Source organism: Poecile atricapillus, chromosome 17, assembly GCF_030490865.1.
Source record: "Poecile atricapillus isolate bPoeAtr1 chromosome 17, bPoeAtr1.hap1, whole genome shotgun sequence".
NCBI classification, from domain to species: Eukaryota; Metazoa; Chordata; class Aves; order Passeriformes; family Paridae; genus Poecile; species Poecile atricapillus.
This window is the reverse complement of record NC_081265.1, coordinates 916,739-941,320: the sequence shown is the minus strand read 5'-3', so window position 1 is coordinate 941,320 and position 24,582 is coordinate 916,739. Positions and strand designations below refer to the sequence as shown.

The following is a 24,582-nucleotide window of genomic DNA, read 5'->3' as shown; positions in this document are numbered from 1 at the left end:
CACTCTGCAAGTTTCCTAAGTGTTTAAAGCAAAGCTTTAGGAGTTGAGCCCCCAGGAATCAGCGAGTCCAACTCAGTCTTTCCTATTGACATTTGTATCAATTCCTCCAATTTGTTATTTAATGAGCAGATCAGCTGTTCAGTATTTCAGCAGAAGGGACTGACAGATTCAAAGTACAAATCAAATTAATAAGCATTTGCAACAACTGACAAAATTCCGTGAACATTTTATTTTGCTGCTTTTGGGTGAGAATTTGTTATTCTGCCTCCGAACCCTGCCGGTGTCTGATCGTGCAACGCCCCGGCTGGGAGTGGAGCCATTTGGACAATGTTAAAGTGGTTGCACTAACAACAAAAAAAGAGCTAAAATAGAGATTTCAGATGAGTCACAATCAGTGCTAAATGACAGATCAAGCTGTTACTGCTTTTCCTCCCGTGTTTCTGGAGGCATCTAAATATAAAGTTGGGAGGAAAGGGCCCCTTGGTCACCAAGCAGCTCCTCACCTGGCAGAGTAAAGCTGATCCCTAAAGCAGCACAGCAGGCTGGGACAGAGCAGTTCTGAGCACTGGCTGGGAGCAGCAACAGGAGCCAGGAGCCTGCGGGCTGCCCTTGGCTGCTGATCTGAAAGGGGAACCTTCCTCTGCCCAGATTGTGACAAATCCCCCTTCAAAGGGCCAAGGCAGCCCCCAAAACCCGACCCCTCCCTCTCACCTGGCACCCAAAGGATGTTCCAAGTGACATCTGCTTGAATTGGCACCTGGAAATCTCCCAGGTGTTTCTGAAGGCAGCACCCAGCCCGTGCTGCTCGTGTGCTGGGGGTGCCCCAGGCAGATCCTGCAGCTGATCCCAACCCTCCCAAGGCAGCCCAGGGACAGGGCCTGACAAACCAGAGAACCCCACGGTGCTTGGGCACTTAAAGCCCACACCTTCCACACTCCCAGGTTATTCCAGCCTGGCCTGGGACACTGCCAGGGATGCAGGGCCTCACCCTGCTCACAGGGAAGAATTTCTCCCCAGTATCCATCTGGCAGAGGGAAGCCATCCCCCGTGCCCTGGTACTCCAGGCCCTTGTGGAAATCTCCTCTCCAGCTCTCTTGGAGCCCCTTTAGGCACTGGCAATGCTGTAAAACCTCCAACAATGTAAATTGTTATAAGGCTGTAAATTGTAATGGCTGTAAACATATATTTATGCAATATTGTATAATATTTATATAATATCGTAAAATTGCAAAGGCTGTAAATATATAACAATGTTAAATCCTGGAAGCTTCTATTACCAAGGAAAGAAAAAACTGGAGGGGGAAGGATAAAGAACGAGAAGGGAGAGAGGCAAAGTGCTACAAGGAGTGGGAGGAAAAAAGGCTCAGCTCGTGAAGCAGCAGCCAGGTAACGTCTGAGGTGTGCCCAGAGCTGTGCCCAGAGCTCTGCCTCCCACACTCCAGCCTGTTACATAAGGGCCACTGGGAAATCGGGATGCCTTCAATTCTTTAAAGCCCTTGAAAGAGAGTAAAAGGAAAGGGAGAGGGGGAAGAGTGAGGGGGGCACCCTCTGATTTCCCAAGGGCTCTGATAACCACCTCGCTCACAGAGAAAGAAACCCAGCGACATTTTTTATACATCTAAGTGTCAGGGAAAAACCAAATTTTAAGCAGAACCGTGCCAGTGCAATTCCCCCTTCGCCTGGCAGCCTTTGAGGAGAACACAGGGAATTTCTGCAAAGGCACCTGGGGCTCAGGGCTGCTCTTCCCTGCTGCCACCGCCCCAGTCAGTGCAGGACTGACACATCTGACACAGCTCCCTGGCAGCTCCTGAGCTCCAGCCCCTGGGAAAGGGGAGCAGCAGAGGGGGCAGGAGGAACAGCAGCTCCATTTCACATTCCCAGTGCCCAAACTGTCCCTGAGATGCAAAACCAGTAGCTGAGCAGGGGCTGGCCATTAATGGAAGCAGACAGCTCTGTAATTAGTCACACCGACTCCCAGCCAGTCCAGTGCACCTTGCACGTGTTCACAAAATGATCCCTCTCTGCTAAGAATGTCAAAAATAAATTGCCTGCCTTTTCCCCGAGTTTGATTTTCCCCACACGCGTGGGGTTGGGTTCACCTGCGAGCCCCGAGGACGGGCTGGGCTCCAGCAGCTCCAGGGAGAGCCACAGTGGATGCAAACCCGACTGCTGATGGCTTTCTTTATTCCCTTTGATTTGCCAGGCTGGGACAGGGTTTCTTTCCAATCCCCTGTAAAAATCACTGCAGTGATTTCAAGCCCCGACCTCCACAGATGGGGCAGTTCCACTTCCCACCGGCACCGCAGCAAAAACAGACCAATGGCTGCTCCCTGCTCACCTGGCCCCGAGTCAGCTCCTGGGGAGGGACAGCAGTGAAACCTCCAGACAGGCACACAGGGACAGGGAACGCAGCCTTCGGGTGCAGGGAAATGCAGCTGAGATATCTCAGCCCTGAGGACTCGGGGAGCTGCTTCCATCACTGCCAAGCACAGCTGCTCCATCCCTGAGCATCCCACAGAGCCCTCGACCCTGCTGATGGGGACACCCGAAATCCCCGGGGCTCTGCTGGGGGAACAGCCCCGGTCCCTGCAGGCACAGCTCGGTCCCTGCACACCTGAGCCCTCCTGGGGGAACAGCCCCGGTCCCTGCAGGCACAGCTCAGTCCCTGCACACCTGAGCCCTCCTGGGGCTCTGCTGGGGGAACAGCCCCGGTCCCTGCGGGCACAGCTCGGTCCCTGCACACCTGAAATCCCCGGGGCTCTGCTGGGGGAACAGCCCCGGTCCCTGCAGGCACAGCTCGGTCCCTGCACACCTGAGCCCTCCCAGGGCCCTGCAGGAGCTCGCTCCGACCCTCGGCAGCTCCAGAGGCAGAGCCGGAGCTCCCCACGCTCCCACATGAGCCAGGAGCAGCTCATTATGAGGAGCTTCCTCCTCAGAGCAGGCACCCCTGGCCAGAGCTGGCCTCACCAGCAGGGAGACACAGCCCCCTCCCAGCGAATTCCTGATTCCAAAGCCCACCTGAATCCCTGGATTTTGCTGCCGTTCCCAGCTGCACACACTGCTGGCTGACCAGCTCCTCATTATCTCAGAGCATGAACACAGAGAGAGTGGGAGGCTCCCCTGCCCCGACACTCTCTGTTTCCTGCACCTCACTGTCCACCTCCACCTCTGCTCTCCTCATCCTCACTGCAGCAACCTCCGCCCTCACTCGTACTCCGAGGCAGATCCTGGGAAATGGCAAACAGTTCTCCACCCCCAACCTCTCCTGCTGGAAAAGACAACAATTCCCCAGCATTTCATCGCTCCAAGATTTATTTTCCTCCTTCTTTGATCACTCCTGAAGATAATCTTTCCAGCAAAGCTCTCTGTAGGACAAAGGCTTTCATCGTGCAGTTTGGATATGAATGATCAGCCTCGAGGTGTGCAAACCCCCCTCTTAATTCCATCCCTTTTCCTACCCTAAAACTGAACATTTCCAGGACACCAAGATTAATGAGTGTCTGTATGGAAAAGCGGCAAGGCTCAGCTTCCCTTCCAAAATGATGTCTTTGTTGACTAACCACAAACTGCCTCTTGCCAGCTGGAAACTGGGCCAGAAATGAATGTGTCTCCTGGTACTGGCCCGTGTGGCCAAGGAGCAGCTGCCAGAGAACACAGAGCTTGGCTGAGAGCGAGTGTTGCTGCATTTGGGGAGCCACAATGGGAATATCTGGCCCACACTTGGCTAAGGAACTGCTTGTAAAACGGGACAAGGAGGAATGGAGAGGTTCTCCTCAAGTCTTTGGCAAGAAGGACGCTGTATGATGCCTCAGTGCCAGCGCAGAGACTGACCCAGAACAATCCCTCGCACACCAAGTTCCTCAAACTGCCAGAGAGGAACAAAGAGCTGAGCATCAGCAGGGTGGGGCTGCTCCTGGACCCCTGGAAGTGTCCAAGGCCAGCTTGGGCTTGGAGCAGCCTGGGACAGTGGAAAGTGTCCCTGCCCACGGCAGGGATGAGCTTTAGAGACGCTCCCAACCCAAACCCATCTGGAATTCTGCAATCAATGAATCAGCTTAGGGAATGTAGAGCACGAAACACAGCTGTGTGTGGCTGTGTGTGGCTGAAAATTTCTCCTTTCACTCTTACAGATGAGATTTCTGCTTCACTTGGAGTCTCCTCACGTGCCCCAAACATCTTTTCCATTGCTCTGGCTGTCTCAGATGCCTGGCAGGGGTGCTGCTGCAGAGCCAGAGCCCCATTTCCCCTTTCAGAAGAGACAGAGTAGAGCACAGCATTCCCTCAGTCACAGGTCCCTGCCCCACTGGGCTCCCCCAGCTCCCTGCAGCTGAAGGCACATCAGGACACTGAGCAACAGGGTCAGCCTGGGCTGCAGAGCTCTGGGGGTGGCTGGGGCTGGTGGCATCTCTCCTTATGGAGCAGGAGACAGGGCTGGAGGATGGTGATGCTTCAGAAGGAATGAGAAAAGCCTGGCTTGCAGCAGGCAAATGGGGAGGTAATGGGATTCTGTGCGAGTCATGAATTTTAAACACTTCTCTAAGCTCTGCGCTTCCAGCTGGGTCTGAGCTCTTTGATGGAACAGGAGTGAGGGATGCCTTGGAGAGCTGCTCTCTCTTTCCAAGGTTCCCCTCACCACCTCCAGCTCCTCTCCAGAGCCTTTTCCAGCTGTGCTGCACAGCTCCTGTGAGACACCCACCAGCCGTCACCAGTGGGAATGGGGAAAACTCAAGTCCTAGCTCAAGATGGAGAGAAATTTCCTAACATCCCTGCCATGCTTCAGAAGATCCAATGTCATTACTGATAATCAAAAGCAAATTAACTGATCAAGTTCCTAATGAACTCATGATTTTAAACTGCCACAGGGGCTCAGTAATTACAATCCCTGAATCTTTCAACTCAGGCGAGCCAAATCACCATTAATTCTCCTAAAAAACAGAGCAGAGGAAATGTTTCTTTGGTCAAGGCAGTTCTGTCACCCAGGTGGTTTCTCCCTGAGTTACTCTCTTTGCACTGATTAGTGAAAATATGGGCCCATTTACTGATTACAGAGGAAATATAGAGACTTCCCCCAGCATTTCCCTGTGCATGCTGCTTTCCCTGGAAGGAGGCCATTCCAAAATCCAGGTCTTTCTGCATGGTGCCTGCGATGTCGTGCCAAAATGGCTCAGATTGTTTGAAAAGCTACAGGTAATTTGAGGCAAAGCTGTTGTGGCCCCCACATTTCTGTGCCTGAATTCCCTGACAGGATTGCAGCGAGGCTCAGAACCGCAGCCAGCAGCTCCCACTCCCATCCCTCCACTGCAGTGACCCAGCCACACGCGACAGGGAGAGAAACTGTCGGAGCCAGGATGCCAACCCTGCACACAGGCACGAGGGGAAGGGCAGGAGGGGCTGTGCTCACCTATGAGGGAGTTGAGGGAGGAGTAGGAGCTGACTCGTCTCATCTTGTCGATGGTCTCGAAGGACAGGATGTACTCCTCGTTCTCGGGGCTGCCCAGCGTGCTGCTGGCACTGCTGCTCGTGCTCAGGTTCCCAGGGGAGAACGCCACCGAGCTTCCAGCTGCCAGGACACAACACAGATGCTGCAACGAGGACTGAGGGAACGATTTTCACCCAGACATAACAGCCCTGCTCTAAATGATGCCACACCCAGGGAAGGAAACCCCTTACCGAGGGGGCAGAGCCACAATTCCCCTCTTTAATACTGAATGATTAAACACAGAATAAGCAAAAGATTGAGTTAAAAATCCACTTATGCTTGGAAGCTGGAAGGCACATTTTCAGTCCCCAGATGCTCAGAAAAATCAATGCTAATGACCAGAAAATTACAACTAATTACGAGAGGGCTCCTCATCCAAGCCCTCGGAGCTGGACAATTTGGGCTGAAGTGCCAGTTCCTGCCTTGTCCTGCCCGTGGTGTTTCCTGGCTGGCACAAGGGGCGTGAAAAGTGGAAGAATTCTCAAGCCTTACACTCCTCGTTGAGGCTGAGGTTCTGCAGGGACTTGTTGAGGTTCCTGGCGGTGGTGACGGCGCGGATGTTGCCGTAGGAGCTGACGGAGCGCAGGCGCGGCGTGCAGGGCCCGTCCCGCACCGGGGTCAGGCTCCCGCCCTCTGCGAGGCAAGAGCAGCAGTTATGGCTGGAACCAAACCCAGCCACAGCCCCGGGCTTATTTCCCAGCAAATGGGAATGGGATTTGTCATTCTGTGTCAGGCTAAAGGGGAATGAGGCTCAGCAGTGGATCCCGTGCCTCTGCTGGCCAGGCTGGCGGTTTGGGACATCCAACGAAGCCAGGTGAGCCCAGCACCACCCAGAGACCCTGGGGACTCTTCTGTGCAGGTGGGGCTGTGCCAGGACAGTCTGAGGCAGCATCAGCCAGCTCCTCTCTGCTGCTGCTCATCAAACCCACCTGGATTTTCTCATCATCAGGAGTTATGAAAATTCTGGTTCCCTGACTAAACTTCAGGCCTGATTTCAAGTCATATTTCACACACCATGGTCTCAGAAGAGCTGCTCTGCTGCCCTGCAGAGTGGCTGCACTGTGGTGGGGGCCAATGCTTCCAGAGCATCCTACCTCAGGATTCTTTGGGATCAGGAAAAGCACTGTACAAACTGCATGCAGTGTTTATTTCCTGCAGCAAATGGGGAGGAGCTCATTTTCCAATATGATTCAGTTATTCAGAGGACAGGGACACTAAACCACTCTGTGCAGAGACAGCACACAGTCTTGTCTCCAAGATTCTCCTGCTATTCTTCAAGACTTCCACTGTGATTTACATCTAAAAAGAAGGTGAAGTTTGAGATAACTTCACCAGGACATTTCATTCCTCACATAAAGCCACAGACACAGTGAAAGGGATGGGGCCACAGGCTCAGAGCACAGAGCTCTTTCCCTCCTCGTCTGGCCCTCACAGCAGCAGGGCTGGTTCTTGGTGTTATGGAGCTCTCACCAGGTCAGTGTGACACTGAACATTCAGGTGTGATTCCAGAGGGGAAAAACAAAATAAGCCTGTGTGCTGCCTTGGCCAAATCCTTCAGCCTTGAGCTGGAAAGAATCTCTCTGAATGGGGCAGGAGGCTCCTGGTGAGCTACAGCCAAGGCTTAGGTGGGGGCTCAGTGGAGGATGGATTTCTCCAGTGTAACAGCTCACAGGGCTGGACAGACAGCAGATCTCCCCTCCCCATCACTCACCATGTCACAACAGAGCTCTTTAATAAATCCCCACCAGCAACAAGCTCACTGTGTTAGGAAAACTCCTTAAATAATTCCCAAGTACTGTCAAGGCCTACATCTCCTGCCCAGCCAAAGCCAAGCCCCCACCTGGAGCAGCAGGAGAAGGGAGAGGATAATTCTTCTCCTCTTCTATGAACTGCAAGGCCACGGTGCAGAAATTGCTCTCGTACTGAACCACCAGGTGACTCAGGGCCACCACCAGCTCCTGCAGAAAGAGCACAAGAAACATCTCAGGGCTGCACAGGTGAGAAACAAGGGACTGAAGGCAAACACTGACCAATACTGTTGGCATTACTGGGTGGCCATCCAGGGTGATCATTGTCCCTTAATTCAAGGTGTGAACTGCAGAAAGCCAGAGGACCCTGTCTCACACTTAACTCCTCACAAGCCTTTTCCAGCTGGACAGGATTCCTCCCCTGCTCTAGTGGGACCTGTCCCTGCCCAGGGGCAGCAGGAAACAGATGAGCTTTAAGGTCCCTTCCAACCCAAACCACGCTGGGGTTCTGTGGCTGGTTCTGCCCAAGTTTGTCAGCCTGAACCTGGCCCAGCCCATAGATGTGTGTGACTCCCTCCGGGGCTGGGGGCTCTCAGCCCACCCAGCCCCTCCAGGAGCCACCTCCTGCCTGGCCCCTGGGAGCAGCAGCCAGGACACAGAGCTGCCTCTGGCTGCTGTCTCTGCTCAGGGACTGATCTCCCAAGGAGAGATTTATGAATCTCACAGAGCATTCAGTGTGACACACAGCTCTCTCTTGAATTAAACTGATTAAATGCTGGAACGAGACAACAGAAATGAATCTTTGCCGTGCCGGTGACAACTGCCAGGGTGTTGATGTTCCAGTAAAGTAAACACAAACATTAGGACACTTCAGAACAGCCCTCAAAAACAATCCACAACGTCAAAAACCATTTAATGTACTGTTGATGTACGATGGTGCATCAGAAACTGTAACTCTCCCAAAGCCACTCTGGAGCAGCCTGTGATCCATCCCCGGGGCTCTAAAGGTGGGGAGATCTTTCCAGCGAGCAGAGCTGAGCACAGGGTTAGGCAGGGAGGCAGCAGTGGGGGCAGAGCAGGGGCTGGGCCCAGCCCTACCTTGCGGACCATGGGGCTGCCGTCGTTGATGAGCTGGGCCAGCATCATGGCCACGTTGTGGTCGATGGTGGTCGAGTGGTCCGTGCGCTCCGCCGAGTTGCCCACGAAGGTCCCCAGAGCAAAGACAGCGGCACAGCGAACCTGGGGACACAAACAGCCCTGCCTGTCCCCTCTGCTGCCAGCGGGGCTTCGCTCCTCCCCACAAACGGGAGCGCTGGAAACCCAAACCCCTGTGCCGGGTGAGCGGGGAGCCCGTGGGGAGCAGCACCCCCAGCAGCCTCAGCAAAGTGAGCTTTGAGCGGTTGCAGATGCAGGATGTGTTTCATTTCCCTGAATACTCAGTTGCCTTCCCGTGGGGGACTCTTCCAGTTGGTGTTGCCTTGAATATTAATTAACAGGAACGAGGTACACACAGCTCCTGCTGGGATGTGGGTATTTTATAGGAGTGCTGACTACAGTCTTCAGGGATGGGCTTATGGGAAGGTAGATGATGCAAAAAAAGAGAAAAATCAGGGAAAACTGTGGAAAGCCACCCCACCTCTGCAGAAACACTGCTCAAATAGTGGGAAGGACCAGGCCAGGAGCAGGAGGAGGAGGATGCAGGACAGAGACTGGATGTGGAGGGGAGTCTCATCTCCAATCTCAGCACGTTATCTGAGCTGTTTATCTCAGCTCCCTTCTCCCAGTGTGTGTGCTGGGTGTGATGGGCTCTGTCAGTCACTGCCAGGCCCTGCACAATCCCTCCTCTCCTGGGAGTGTCACAAAGGTAAAACACAGCCAATTAAAGATGCATTTCCACAATCAGCAGGGGGAGAAGAGTTTTCATACTTGGACAAAAAGACTAGAGGGTTTTTTGCAAAACACAGTGAGCTTTGGGACCACATTTTTAACAGCTTCTGATATGCAAGGAAGCAAAAACCGTGGCATTTCCTAACTGCAGTGTCCCGGGGGTTTGGGGCTCTATGAACTCCCTCTGCATTTCTTTGGAAGCTCCTCTTGCAGGGCTTGTTGGATTTGCATCACCTTGAGGAAACAGCAGCAAGATCTTTCTCTGAACCAGACACAAACACAAAGCTCCAGGAGGCCCTGCTCTGCAGGAACTTCTGTGGCTTTTACCAAAAGAGCTGGGTTTTTACCTCTGGGATTGGATCTGAGAGGAGGCTGTAGAGCTTCTCATGGGCGCTGTCTCTCACCCCACACCACCTGGCTGAGTCGAAGTTCTGCCAGATCCTCCCCAGACAAATGGCCACCCACTGCCTGAGGAGCGGGTGGGGATCGTTCAGCTGCTCCAGGCAGATCGCTATCAGGTTCCCTTGCAGGCAGGCTTCCTGCAACACAAACCAAGCCTTTGTTTGGGATGACAGCTTCCCACCTCATCCCCACAGAACGAGATATTTCTGAAGGAGTCAGGAAGCCAAGAGAAAATAATCATTCAGTGGTTCCAGACTGATTTTGTTACAGAATACCAGCAGTATGAAGGGAAAGGCAGTAGAGTTGATGAAATGATTGAGCATTAAAATGCTTTCTGTAATGCATAAAGCTTGTTTTTTCCCCTTTGGAAACATTCCTTGCACCTGTCAGAGCCCCAAGGTTTATGGCTGAATCCACAGACCATTCCCAGCCATCAGGTTCCCACTGGACAGGATCAGGGATCTTTCTGTGCCAGTGGCTGTGAAGGGACTCTTGTCCTTGTCCCCCACTGCCAGGTGCTGGGTACAGAATGTCTGTCACATCTCCAGGCCAATTCTTCTCTTAATCCACACAGAAATAACAAATACCAAGGTCCTAGTTCTGTTTCCAAGTTCAGGTTTGGGCTTCAATGCCAGCCAGGACACTTTTACCAAAGCAAAGGTGTGAGGCAGAGAGCTGGGAGAGGATGAAGGGAAAAGGCTGCTGGGACTCACCTGGCCAGTGTTGTAGTTGTTGACAATCACAGCCAGGATGAAGGCTGTCATGGTCCTGTGCTCAGCCTGAAAACAAGGCAGACTGAGGGTTACCTGCAGAACAGGGCAGGGAACAGCTACAGCCCACCCTGAAACGTGGCATCACCCAAGAGCAGTTTGTGCCATGTTAAAAGAATGACAGAATTCCAGCTTTCCTTCCCCTTTCTTGGCATCAGCCCTGCTACACCCCAGACACTTCCCCAGCATCCTCCCAGCCTCCTGCCGTGGGGAGACCCCCACACACCCCTGATGGGAGCCCAGCTGCTGCAGAGGGAATTGCCAAAGCCATGGGACAGCTCCCTGCTCCTGCAGCCATCCTGGAGCCCCACCCTCACACAGACCCGGCTTGCAGAGCTCCAGGCGAGTTTGTAACGCCTTGGTTGGTGTGGCTGCCTCTGTCACACAGCTCAGCAGTGACTCTGCCCAGCACAGCACTGGCTGCCACTGGAGGCAGCCCCACGTGGCCCCAGAACAGCAGAACACCAGTGAAAACAAGGCAAGCAAAGGCCACAGAGTCTGGATAAATTGTCCTTACTGGCATGTAAGGATCTGCCAGGACCGAGAGGAAATACTTGTGTCCATTGTCCTTCACCAGGTCAGCCTGGCACGACTGCAAAAGAGACCAAGAAAACCACAGTGAGAACCACAATACACACGTTTGTTCCTCCAGGATAAACCTTTCATTTCTTAACCACTTCTATCCAACCTTGTTTTCATCTGAGAAGCCAAATAAAGCTCAAGCCCTTCCTGGGGGCTGCACCCAGACAGTCCCACAGGGCCAGAACAGGCTCTGCCACTCCCACAGTGCCACAAACAGCAGCAAATGTGAGCTCCTGCTCTGGGGAAGAGTCGAAGGAGCCACATTAAAGCTCCCCAGCACTTTGATATCTCCTACTCAGCCAGCCCAGAGCGCAGAGCAGCCCCTGGGGAGCACAAGGGGGTTCCTGGCTGGGCTCAGTGGGGAGCTCTGAGCTTTGCTGACACACCAGCTCAGGCTCCAGGCTGATGTTCCAGGGTCACTCCGAGAGGATCCACATGGAGAAAGTGAAAATGGAAGGGAGGAAAGCCCAGCTTGGCATCAGCTCCCTGTGGCACGGCTCTGCCGGAGACAGGATCATGCATTTTTCATCAGGAGGAGAAGGTGAAGGAGGGAACTAATTGCTGAAAGGGGCGGGGATGGCAAGGCAGAGATGCAAGAGAATATTTTAGTGCTGAGGAGAGTGAAGCTGCTGGTTTTGGCAGAGCCAGGAGCAGAGGGCCTGGACTGGTGCCAGGCTGCAGCTACGAGGGCTTCCCCAGCTCCTGCACGCTGCAGGTTCCCTGTCCCCTCTGCTTCCAGTGTCAGCATCTCTGCTCCTCACAGAGCCATTCCCAGGTTCCCTGTCCCCTCTGCTTCCAGTGTCAGCATCTCTGCTCCTCACAGAGCCATTCCCAGGCTCCTCTGTCCCCTCTGCTTCCAGTGTCAGCATCTCTGCTCCTCACAGAGCCATTCCCAGGTTCCCTGTCCCCTCTGCTTCCAGTGTCAGCATCTCTGCTCCTCACAGAGCCATTCCCAGGCTCCTCTGTCCCCTCTGTTTTCAGGATCAGCATCTCTGCTCCTCACAGAGCCATTCCCAGGTTCCCTGTCCCCTCTGCTTCCAGTGTCAGCATCTCTGCTCCTCACAGAGCCATTCCCAGGTTCCCTGTCCCCTCTGTTTCCAGTGTCAGCATCTCTGCTCCTCACAGAGCCATTCCCAGGTTCCCTGTCCCCTCTGTTTCCAGTGTCAGCATCTCTGCTCCTCACAGAGCCATTCCCAGGTTCCCTGTCCCCTCTGTTTCCAGTGTCAGCATCTCTGCTCCTCACAGAGCCATTCCCAGGTTCCCTGTCCCCTCTGTTTCCAGTGTCAGCATCTCTGCTCCTCACAGAGCCATTCCCAGGTTCCCTGTCCCCTCTGTTTCCAGTGTCAGCATCTCTGCTCCTCACAGAGCCATTCCCAGGCTCCACTGCAGGCTCCAGCAGCAGAGGGGAGCCAGGACACGCTCCTGGGGCTCACAGGGAGGCAATGCCACAAAGCCAGACCTCACCCCCTCCCTGCTGAGCTCTGGGGAACCACACGGGAACCCAGCACCACTGACACCTCCTCCTCCTCCTCCTCCTCCTCCTCCTCGTGGAATAAACAGCTCCACTGTGAGTAATAACACAGCATGACCAAAGCAGGCTGCAGGCTTGGTGTGCAAGTTCAGAACTGACAGAAAATATCCTGTTTGCAAGGAGCTGCTGCCTGTCCCCTCCCTCAGCAGTGTCCACAGCACTTCCCTGGGGAGGCTGCCCCCTCCTCCCTTCCCACTCCCACCACGTGCTGCTGGAATGAGGGAGTGAAGCAGCACAGAGAAACCCAAACCCACCATTTCAGAGTATTTATTTGTGTTTTGATCTAAAGCTCAGCCTGCAAACAAGTGAGGCAATGCCAGAGCAATGGAGGGAACAGGGGGGGAAGAGCCCAACAGCACCTGGGAATCTCACCTGAGCCTCTGGCACACACCTGGGGCTGAGGCACCAGCCTCAGGGCACCACAAATGAGCTTTTCCAGAACAGCTCCAAGATGAATAGGTTTTATTTTCTTTGCTTTCCCAAATCCTCTTAGGATGTTAATGAAAATATTGTTATAAAGCTAAACCTGACAATGCTGGATCAACAGCAGGAAAACCTTCACAAATTCACTGCTATGCTCCAGACTGAAATGGAGGAGAGACACAAAAAAAAACCCCAAAGAGGAAAGATCCAACATCCACAGCCATGAATTCAGACATTCTACATGGACTTGCAATTGTCCCTGAATTAATGTGTGCACCTCTCCTAATAATTTTATAGCACTCAACTAATTGCACACACAAACCCCTGAGTCAGAGATGCGACTCCACAAATTTATCTGCAATTACTTACCAGCTTCATTAGTGATCTGAAACCCCAGCAAGCAGAGCTCTGGCTGAGGCCCAGGAGCCAGGCTGGGGCAGGAATACTCACACTGTCCACTGCCAGGATCTTGGCCCAGATGAACACAAGGAGAGGTCTCAGCTCACGGGCTGAGCTCTGCAGGAGCTTCAGCACATAGGGGAAAATGCCAACAGAGAGGGCCTGGGAGGGAGAGAACAAATCCCTGTCAGTAAAACCCTGACAGCAAATCCCCCTGGCAGCTCAGCACCCCAGCAGGGCCGGGGATGCAGCATCTTTACAGACACAGCTGAGAAATCTGGAAATCATTTCCCACGTTTCCAGTGAAGAGGGGATCCCTGTGTGTTCATCTGCTGCTCATTTTAATCCTGAATGTCACCAGGTATTTTCATTTGGTCCAAGGAGACTCTGAGTTAATCCAGCACCAGCTTCCTCTCCTCACAGCCTGTTTTGTGCTCCATATCCTCACTTCCCTCAGCTGGGGCTCTCCCAGCTACACACGTCACAAAGTTCAGGAATTCCAGCCCTCCCACTGGAAATTAACAGGTCTCTCCAGGAGGAGGTAAAGCAAAGCACTAAAAAGTCCCATCATTGAGCTGCTCCAGGACCAGCTGGTGCTTCATCTTGATCACTTTTATCAACAAACAGCTCCATTTACGGGAGTGCTTTAAACTGCTCCTCTGTTTAATTCTTATTTATGCTCCACACTATGCTGCCACTTCCCAAACTGCAGACTGCAGCTGCTGCCTGCTCAGAAGAGCTTGTAAAATCCAGACACCAAACAGATAAAGGAGCCAGTAAGCTGAAAGAGCACATAATAAATGCACATGCTTTTTTTGGCTACTTATTTTATATGATAAACCTTCTTACCTGCCCCAGATATTTCCTCTTGGTTTGTCCCTTACATTATTTTACACTTAACTGTTCCCAGGGAACTCCCCTGTGCTGTGCTGGAAACGAACACGGGGCTGGCTGTGATGAACACAAACCTCTCTTGTGGCAGGGCCACTCCTCCATTTCCCCCACACGAGCTCACAAAGGCGGTCATGTGTCAGATGTGAGCATTATCCTCCCCACCTCCCTCCCCTAAAGCAGCAGCTGCTGGGACCAGCAGAGGGTTGGAGCCCACGTGCAGCTCCCACGCACCAGGCTGACAGCCCAGGGCCCCAGGTCCAGGAACCTCCCCAGCAGATCCAGAGCTCGCAGCCGGTGCACCTGGCTCAGCAGCACCTGCGGGGCAGAGGGAGGGGGTTATTGGCCAGGGAAACACATCCAGGGCCTGCAGGGCACAGGGAAGGGCTCCTCTGTGCAAGCCATCCCCAAGGATTGCAGCCACCTTTCCCAGCCCAGCTGGGGATGGTTCCTGCAGCAGGACCCAGAGGGCAGCCACAGCTCCCAGAGCTCAGCAGCACAGGGAGAGCCTTCGCTTTCCTGGGCAAATCAATAGCGGAGACTTAAGAGGGAGCAAAAGGTCATGTTGGTCATTAATAAAAATCTCATTAAAATGGAGTCTGACAACGCTAATGAGGTGGTGCTTTACTGGCTTATACCTACCCTGGTGTGAAATATTAACAGATAGACTTGCAGTTCTTAATCTCCTTAACAGATGTAAGATATTGGAATGCGACGTTTAATCCTCAGTTTAAATTGAGGAACATCCTTCAGCCCGGATCTCAGGGAAAGAGACTCCTTGATTTACCTCCCCAATTCCATCCCCTCCTCGGTGTGTTTGCACACTGCATATTGAAATTAGATTATTTTTCATGTTTAATATTGAAGAATAACTAAATTACTTGGCTCAAGTCTCACACTCTGGATGACTGGTACTGGATACTGAGGTGGTGCAGGAGAAGCCCAGAGGAAGCGGGGGGATGTGGTAACTACTGCTGTGTTTCACTCTGAATATCAGAGCTTGGGACAGGTCATAAGAGGAAGGATTTTGGTCACCCTGCCCTGGTTGGCACCAGGTTATTCCATCAGCCAGCCCAGGAGTAACAGGGCAGCTGTTTGGGATTAAAGCAGGGGCAGAGAGCAGGGCAGGTGAGGCTGGAGCAGGAGGCACAGACATGGCACAGGGGGACCCTCCAGCCTGCAGAGAAACCAAGGAGCTCCAAACTCTGCCAAAAAGGGAATTCATTGAAATGAAAAGGCTGTCTGGGTGGAGATACAGCCCCCAGCTGCACTCTCACTGCTGCCCTCCCACAGGACATCCCCAGAGCAATCCGTGTCTGACTGGAAAAGCTCCGTTTTGCCATTGTCCAGCCCAAACAATGCCCTCAGCCCTGCAGGATTCCCCATTCCCAGCCCCCCAGTGGATCTGCACAACCCCCTGAGGCCAGGCTGACACACATTCCAGAGCCTGGGGTGAGGATGGGGGGTCAGTGCACAATCCATTCCTCCTGGAATAACGGGAGCGCTCGTGTGGCACCCGCACACGGCCCCGCGTCACCGCGCTCCCAGGCGGAAAATGGGAGTGAATTCCATCCACACACACAAATCAGGGACGAGCCAGGACACAGGGGGGATCATTTACGTGCCACAGCCCATATTTTAGCAGGCAGCTCCTCACAAAGGCAGGATGGAGTCAGGGCCTGCGGGATCTCCACGAGCCCTGTGCGCACAGGAGATCCCAGAGAGCGAATCTCCGCAGGGATCCAGGCTGGCCAGGCTGGCTGTGCTCCCTGATGGGGTCTGAAAACAGACCAAAAAGGGTCTGAAACTCACTCCCTTCCTGCCCTGCATCAGCTGGGCTTGGATTCTCGGTATCCTCAGACCTGTTACCAACCAATCTTACTCCACTGTACAATTAATATGCTATAATTATAACAACAATTACGCTGTCCCAGCTGGGTTTTGCTCCAGGCAGGAACATGGGTTCCTTTGCCAGGTGACCTCTCAGTTCCACTGCAGTCACGCTCCTGCAGAGCCTGCTGGTGCCAAACAATCCACTGGAAAGCAGCAAAGTTGGAGCTGGAGCAAAATCCTGCCTGCTTCCATCGCAGTGACAGAGACAAACCACACATCTGCTTATCCACCTCATCTCTCAAGGCTTGGGAGACTCAGGAAATTAAAATCTGGTCTTGCAGAGATGGATGGTGCTGTCAGTCACAGACCCAGCTGACAGGGAAGGGGAGTCTCCTCACAGATCCCTGTGGAAGGGACTGGGACCACATCCCTTTGGAAGAAAGGCTTCAAATTGTGCTGCTGGTGGTACCCAGGCCGGGGTTTGTGTTTCTGTCAGCACAAACTCCAGGGGAGGGGAGGCCCCTGGTATTTATGTACCCAAGGGCCATCGGGTCAGCAGCTCGAGGCTGAGGGGCAGGAGAGACACAGACATGTGGCACGGGCAGGGAGAGGCAGGGACACCCCTGGAATGGGCAGGGACAGACAGGGACACCCCTGGAATGGGCAGGGACAGACAGGGACACCCCTGGAATGGACAGGGAGAGACAGGGACACCCCTGGAATGGACAAGGAGAGGCAGGGACACCCCTGGAATGGACAGGGACAGACAGGGACACCCCTGGAATGGACAAGGAGAGACAGGGACACCCCTGGCACGGGCAGGGAGAGGCAGGGACACCCCTGGCACAGGCAGGGAGAGACAGGGACACCCCTGGCACAGGCAGGACACCCCTGGCACGGGCAGGACACCCCTGGCACAGGCAGGACACCCCTGGCACAGGCAGGGACACCCCTGGCACAGGCAGGACACCCCTGGCACAGGCAGGACACCCCTGGCACAGGCAGGACACCCCTGGCACAGGCAGGACACCCCTGGCACAGGCAGGGAGAGGCAGGGACACCCCTGGCACAGGCAGGACACCCCTGGCACGGTCAGGGACACCCCTGGCACAGGCAGGGAGCCAGGCCAGCCCCAGCACTGACCTGCAGGACGATGGGCAGCTGCTCCGGGGGGTTGCGGTTCTCCACGCCCATGGTCAGCCACACCTGGAAGGCCGTGAGCTGCTCGGCGAAGAAGGGGCTGTGCTGGGGGAGCCAAGAGGGAATGCATGGGTTAAACACCACGGAGTGAAGCCAAGAGTCCTGACACCTGTGCACCTCCCTGCTCCCTGGAGCTGTGATTTGTAACTGGCACACGTTTGCCTGGGGTTTTCTAAGGGCACGAAATCTTCCCAAAGACTGAGCAGACACACGTCCCTTTAAACGTGGTGGGAAAAAAGGAAGAAGAGAGTAGAGAAACAGGAAAAGTGACCAGAAAAGGTCCTGGGGAAGCGTGGCTGCTCTCTCCTCAGGAGCAGCAGATGGAGCAGCAGTGGATTTATCTGCTCTGCAGAAGCTCCTGCAGCAGCACTTGGAGCTGTCTCTGCCCAGTCCACGGAGACACAGCCCAAAAGCAATGAGAATAAATTCCTTGTGTCATCCCTCACTCTGAGGGAATGGAACACATCAGGGTGAGGATGCACTGACCAAAGCACACAGCAGCTTCCAGGCAGGAATCCACAGAGAACAGAAATCAGTGGGGAAGGAGAAGGGAAGAGATGCAGAAGGGAGAGAAAACCAGCCCAAACCCATCCCTGTAGGAACACTGGGAGCCCCCAGGCCCTTCTCCACCAGGTTATTTTATTTTCCACGTCTGGGCAGGCAAGAACACCCTGGGAGTAGCCAGGAGTGGTTTGTGATGTGCTGCTGAGCCAGCCCAGCCCCAGGGCTGTGCCCAGGGCAGGCTGCACTGCCAGCCCCAGCAGGTCCCTGTGCCTCCCCCGGCTGCTCCCAGGAACAGGCTGGCAGTGGCCACAGTGGCCACAGGGACTGTCCCCTTCCCTGCCCCCTGGCCAGCACCAGCCAACCTCCTACCAGCTTGGAATCTGGCTGCTCTGGGGCTGCCAGCCCCAGCTCACACTGATGGCTCAACCTGCCTCCATCCCAGCCAAAATACACAATAATCCACATTTCTCAGGCTGGAAAAGCAGCTTGTAAATTGTTCCCAGCCCACCCCGAATCGATCTCCAGCTGAGGGTGGCCACTCTTCTTCACTGACCTCCTGTCTGATCCCCAGCAGGTCTCTGCCTCTTCCCACCCCAAAACACTCAGAAATCTCCTGAATTTCAGCCCACTTGACAAAGAATGCCCAGCTGAGGGTTAACACTAATAAAAAAGCCTCCAATGACATTGTTAGAGACTGGAAGTAAAAATGAACGTAAGTCAGGAGGAGAAAAATCGTATTTTTTACGTTCTAAAGCAGAGCACAGAGCCAGGAAGGCAAGGGGTGGGAGGATAAAGGCCTCAGGGCATCCTGATCAACCCCCAGCCTGGCAGGAGCCCACAGCTCTCTTCCTGCACTCAGGGCTTTGGAGAAAACCTGCAATTACAGCCAGAAAACCATTGGAAGTTTGGCAATATAAATAAACTGCAAGAACGCTACTGGAAATTAGAGAGACAACAGGGTGGAACAGGGACCTGAGCTTGTATAGTAATTATTATTTAAAGGTTTCACTTCATGAAATATCAAAGGAAAATCAATAAAAATCCACTCTAATAAAGGAATTTAAGCTAAATATAATATTAGAAATTTTACTTTTCTGCTCTCTGAGATTAAATAAAGCAGAAAACCCCCCAGTGACTCCTGTTAACAACACTGAGCTTAAGAGAACTCTCTGGACACACCCTCAAACTCAAGTTTATATTTGAAAAGACCTCTAAGAAGAGATAATTTTCACCTTTAGGCCTTTAATTGCAGAATTTGTGCTGCATGTTGGGACCTTTTGGGTAACAGCACCTGGTCAAGTCTGAGTGCTGTGGAATGTTCTGGGTCAGGTCTCAGACACTGCTGTTACTGGCAGGAGTTTTCTGCTCACCCCCAACGCTGGGGCTGGATGATGCAGCAGGGAAGAGCTTAAACTTGATTTTTATCTGTTCCTCTAAGGGACAATCCCAGAATTCCAGAATGGTTTGGGCTGGAAGGGACCTGAAAGCCCATCCACCTCCAACTGTCCCAGGCTGCTCCAACTTGCAGGGATGGGGCAGCCACAGCTCCTCTGGGCACCCTGTGCCAGGCATTTTCAATTTCCCACAAACATAACCCCTCCAACTGCACCAGCAGAAGTGATGAGCTGAGCTGAGCTGTCAGAGAACAGAGGAAGCTGAGCCCACGTTTCGGGAGAGTCCCCCACTTACCCTGAAGGCAGTTCCTTCCTCGATAATGGTGGGCAGCTGGGAAAGGCAAATATCAACAGCAAGGTCCCAGGCTTGCCTGGAGCAAGGAGAGAGGGAAGAGAAGGAATTACAAGTTATCCATAAGGAACAGCAAGGGAAACTGAAATTCTGACCATCCAAGAACAGGGACAGTGTTTGACTGGCTTAGAAGTGCTCAAAATTCCCTGTTTTCAGGGAGAAATGGGAAAAAAACACCTAAAGAAATTTTCTGCAGCACTGGACAGTGTCAGCCCACAGGGCCTTTGAGGTATGTTTTACTGGGCAGAAGGAGAATGGTTCAGAGATCAGAGACAACTGCTCTGATTTTGGCTGCCCACAAAAGGATTCTGTGGGTCACTCACTGCAGCAGCACACAGCGAAGATGCTGAGCTCTTCTCAGTACTTTTAGGTAAGCAGCACTAATGCTGCTACAAAAATGCCCAAAGCAGCCCTGCGAGGTCAGATCTCAAAGGGTTTAAGAGTTATCAGAAAGAACAAACAAAAAATTTTAAAAGAGATTTGAGTAGATTAAAACGAAATCTCTTTTTGACGCTTCTAAAAACAGGCTGCTGGAAACCACTGGAGCCACACAGCCATCGTTACCCAAACCATGCAAACCCCTGCCAACCCTCCAAAACAAAACCTCAACCTTCCTGCTCTCCACAACCACGGGCTGTTGATCAATGTCAGCTGTGCAAGGGACTCTGCTCAAGTCAAACACTTCTAATGCTTCTCCAGGCATTCCAGAGCAGCTGTGAGATGGTTCTGCAGCCCTTCCAAAACACCCAAAATGCTGCTTCTGCTGTGTCTGTGCAAAACACAAATCCTCCCAGCCAGTGGGACACCAGCAAACAGGTTTGCCCAAAGCACAGCTTCTCTACTTCCAACCACTGGAACAGCTGCTCCCTCCTCAGAGCCTCAGGGTTCCACACAGGTTACACACGGGTTATGCACAGGTTACACAAAGGTTACTCACTGTGCTGGCTGAACAGACAATTAAACACTGGTTACAGTAATTACAAGATTCAAACCAAGTCACAAATGAATGGGAAAGGACAAAGCCTGGAGGGTGGGGAGAGGAGGAGAAGGGAAAGCCCTGTCCCAGTGCTGGTGGCAGCCCTGGCTGGGAGGAGGAGGAGGAGGAGGAGGAGGAGGAGCAGTGATTGACAGCTTTAATATCCCAAAGGAACGGGAAAGGTGGGCACACCGTGGATGTGCTGCCTGACTCCCATCACACAAACAAGAGATAAATTTGGGAGCAGGATGGGAGGTGCTGCATCCCACCAGTGATTTATGAAAGCCAAGGCAGGGATCAGAGGCTGCTCTCTGCCAAGTGCTCTGCAAGATTGCTTTTCACTGCCATTGGGACACAAAGAGCTCTACAGCTTTCTCTCCTCCCTCCTCTCCTCCAATAACTCCAGGCCCTCCACCCTGACAGGGTGACACAGTGATGTACCCATGGGGTGACAACACCCAGGCCTTCAACTCAGCTATGCTATAAAAGAAGGTGTTAAAAAGGAATTTATTTTTTTAATAATACCTTGAACTAACTGCACAAAGTGAAAATCCCACCTTAGCAGGAAGATTGACTTGGCTAAAATTGTGATTTTGTTTATCCCAAAGCCAAGGCAGCACCACAACAGGAATGGTCTGTGGAGGGAACCCCCCTCAGTCCAAAACCCTTTCACTACACTGGGAGTGTTTAAATGTTTAATAATTCAGTGTGAACCCATCAGCTGACTCTGTTCTCAGTGGTGCCACAAAGTTTGGACTTCAAGCAAAGAACAGAAGGCAGAGTCCCAGCCCTGCTCAGGGACTGGTTCATTGCCCAAAGCCACAAACTGCAGGCACTGGAAAGCCCCAGAAACACTCAGAGAGCAGAAACTCAGCCCAGTTCGAGCCTGTGTCTGTCTGCACCCACGGGTACCCATTAGCTGGCAGCTCGTGGAGGCTGATTTTCTCACACTCAAATTTTTGGGGCTGACTCAATGTCTAATGCTTTTAACTCTGTCCTTTTTGTTGTTTTTTTTTTTTGAATAGCGCATTCTTGACGTCTTTTCACGCTCTCTTTTCCTCTGGGAATGGTGGTACCAGCCAGGTACCAGGGAACAGGAGTGCTCCTGCCTGGAGGAGCAGCCCTGGGGCAGCTCCTCCTTCTGATCCCTGTTTCTGGGGCCATTAAATATTCCCAGGCTTGTTCTGCCAGTCCAGTGCCAGCCCTGCCCTGTGTGGCCACGTCCCCAGGTCCCAGCCCCAGCTCACCTGTGTGGCAGCCACCCTGTCACCTCCCGAAGCTGCTTGGGGCCACAGCTGGGAGGGAAGCTGCTCAGACACAGCTATTTTTAACAAACAGTTACTGCTGTGAATATTTGGCACAAGTCTGAAATCCTTTTCTTCTCCCAGCACATCCCCCTGCTCCAGCCACAACTTTGCACAGGCTTTGCTATTTCTGTCCCACATCAAAGTCCGATAATGGGACTTGGGGACGCAAAGACGAACACGCAGACACAAAAAAATATCTGGTTACAGCGTAATCTGAACTAATCTAATCCTTCAAACGTCAAACAGCTCCAAATACCTCCTCAAACAATGGCTTTCTCCTCGTGGAGGCTCCGAGCGCTGCGGTGCGGCTCCGGGAGCCGCGTTTCCCCGGGGGAGGGCTGAGCAGCCCTGATCCATCTGCAGCCTCCCCTGCTGCTCCACCTGCAATTGGGTTCCTGCCTCGTGGTTCTGTTCCCAGCCCCAATCTCCAGCTCCTCGTGGTTGCAGTACATTATGACTCCTTTCAACCCAAATTTCATGGCCTGCAAACGCACCACGCTGTTTCTATTAGGGATGGGTTGTAGCTCTTCCAAAGCATAATTAAGGCACTTGGGGTTTAATATATGACCTGTGTTAGGAAATATTTCCAAACACATTATTAGGTCTTTTCAAAGGCCGTGAATAAAAGCAGCTGGCAGCAGCAGTAATGCACAAACCCTAATCCATCACGGCAGAGATCAAGGTGCTGACAGAGCTCTGTGCTCGGGCACAACAGACAGAGGCACTGGCAGCTGAACAGCACAGCCAATCAATGGATATTAATATTAATGTTAATATTAATCCTGTGTTAGAGCCCTGCCTGCAGTGAGAGGCACCACAGACACAGCCAGCCCAGGGGAAGGGGCTGAGCAGGCAAAACTCAAGGCAGGAAAAACAGAAGCAAGGTGTCAGATCAGCTCTCCTGACTCCAAAGCACATTGCCCTTGCTGGGGAAGGGAGGAGACTGACAGCTCGTGGGTCAAATATCCCCTCAAAAAATGGGAAATCTCACGTTTCCTCAAGCTCCAGCTAAAGAGATCTCCCAGATGAATGGCCAGAACACCAACTTGAAAGGTTAACTTTTGAAAAAGGCAGAGCAGCTCCCACCTCAGCAGCCTCAGCACTTGTGTTTCACCTGTCCCAGACCCCCAGACCAGGAGCCATCCCAGTGTGACCTGCAGCTCTCCACAGGCAGGGCTGGGGACAGGCACAGGAGACAGGGAGCAGAGGCTGATTTTGTGCCCCAGAAGGGGCAGTGGGAATCATTCAGGAGGAAAAATTGATGCTCAAGTGTCAGGGGCTGTTTGCCATGCTGCTCCCTGTCACGGCAGCCAGACCTGCTCCCCAAAACACTCCCTGGGGATCAAAAATCTGGGAAAGTCTGGATAAAACACCCATCAGAAAACTCTGCTGGATCAGCCACAGGAGCTCCACAGGAGCCCCACAGACCCCTGGCTGGAGTTTCATCCTTTCCAGCAGCCTGTGGCCAGCTGCCCTGCCCTCATCTCATCACCCAGCTCATCCAAACTGTAAAATGGGTCTGCAGCTTTCAGATCAGGGATCCATTACAAATTCCTGAGTGAAAGGTGATAGACAAGTAATTATTTTTAGAAAATATTTAAACGAGCCCTAAATTAGTTTCTAAATCTGTCCTTACTAAAGGTTCCTAATAACGCACTGAGCCACCTCGGACAAAAGTGGAATTTTCCCCTTTGCTGGATTTACTGCAAACTGCACATCTTTTGGAGGGCACTGAGTAAAGTGTGTCAATTCCCTGCTCCCTTGCTCTCCACCTCACCAGTGTTTAGGATTCATGTGGAAAAGAGCTCTTTGTGTGCCTGTTCTTATGGAATTTTTTCTGGTAAATCTAAAAAAGCTGCAGCAATGGGTGCTGTGCTCTGAGGGGCTTCACAAAGGTGTCTCCAGCACCATCCTGTAGCTTCCCAAAGGAATTTCCAGCACCACTGTGCTCCAGAACCACATTATGAGCAAAGAAAATGTGTTTCTAGACCCCATTGTGCTGCCATGTGAGTCTGAGAGAGATGAAAAATGGGATCCAGGAGTTCCCAGTTTCATTCCTGCGGCTCAGCCCATGGATGGCAACACCAGCTCCAAGTCAAGTCATATTCCCATAGGAAACCAGAAATGTAGGCTTTTAATAGGCTGGCAATAAGAGTGAATTATGCCCCTATAAGGAACAGAAAATATAGATTTTTAATATGCTGGCAAAAAAGCAAGCTGTAAATAACTCCAGAAATTTACTGGTTTAATTTTGAAACTCCTGCAACACCATGTCCTACCCTCCTGCACTTGCAAACTGCAGCTGATGCTGGAGCTCTGCCAGGGTGACTTTTCCTGCTCTGTCCTTACCAGTGTCCCAGCCAGCACTGCCAGAAGAGCTCATCCCATTCACAAAAGCCTAAAGCAGTTTTCCTCAGAAGCTGCTGATCCAAAGCACTCACAATGTTCAACTGCCCAACTGCTGACAACTCCAGCCAAAGGCTCCCCAGTTTCTGTCAGGATTTTCAATAATTAAAGCAGCTTTGTGGTAGCAGCAAATGCCTCCTCGGTGTTTGCCTGCACCTACAGAGGCTCCTGGGGCTCCCTGCTGCCAGCCTGGCTCCATTCCCTGCAGAAACCACCCCGTGGAATCAGGGAATGTTTGGGTTGGACCTCAAAGCTCAGCTCACCCCACCCCTGGGATGACATCTCCCACTGTCCCAGGCTGCTCTGGGAATCTGAGCTCCTCCTCAGTGCTACACTCATTCATCATCACCCTCCACCTTCACCTTCCTCCACATTTGATGCTGGAAACCTATTCAAAAGCTTCTGGAAATGCAGGCAGGTGGAGCCCCCTCAGTGCCACTGCCCCCTCTGTACTTGCTCCAATTTGGTGCTGCTCTATTAATCACAGTGAGTAAGAAA

General features: G+C 52.7%; 1 protein-coding gene across 1 annotated transcript in view; it reads right to left on the bottom strand.

The window, feature by feature from the left end:
• The window catches only part of RPTOR (regulatory associated protein of MTOR complex 1), a 103,327-nt gene that overhangs the window by 33,158 nt on the left and 45,587 nt on the right, over positions 1–24,582 (bottom strand). Inside the window, exons 10-20 of the mRNA XM_058852353.1 lie at positions 19,339–19,414; positions 17,089–17,190; positions 14,347–14,430; positions 13,273–13,383; positions 10,804–10,878; positions 10,230–10,295; positions 9,462–9,653; positions 8,326–8,466; positions 7,320–7,437; positions 5,972–6,112; positions 5,402–5,560 (exon numbers count right to left, since the gene is read on the bottom strand). Of these exons, the coding sequence (XP_058708336.1) occupies positions 5,402–5,560; positions 5,972–6,112; positions 7,320–7,437; positions 8,326–8,466; positions 9,462–9,653; positions 10,230–10,295; positions 10,804–10,878; positions 13,273–13,383; positions 14,347–14,430; positions 17,089–17,190; positions 19,339–19,414 (1,265 nt within the window). The remainder of the gene's footprint in view (positions 1–5,401; positions 5,561–5,971; positions 6,113–7,319; positions 7,438–8,325; positions 8,467–9,461; positions 9,654–10,229; positions 10,296–10,803; positions 10,879–13,272; positions 13,384–14,346; positions 14,431–17,088; positions 17,191–19,338; positions 19,415–24,582) is intronic.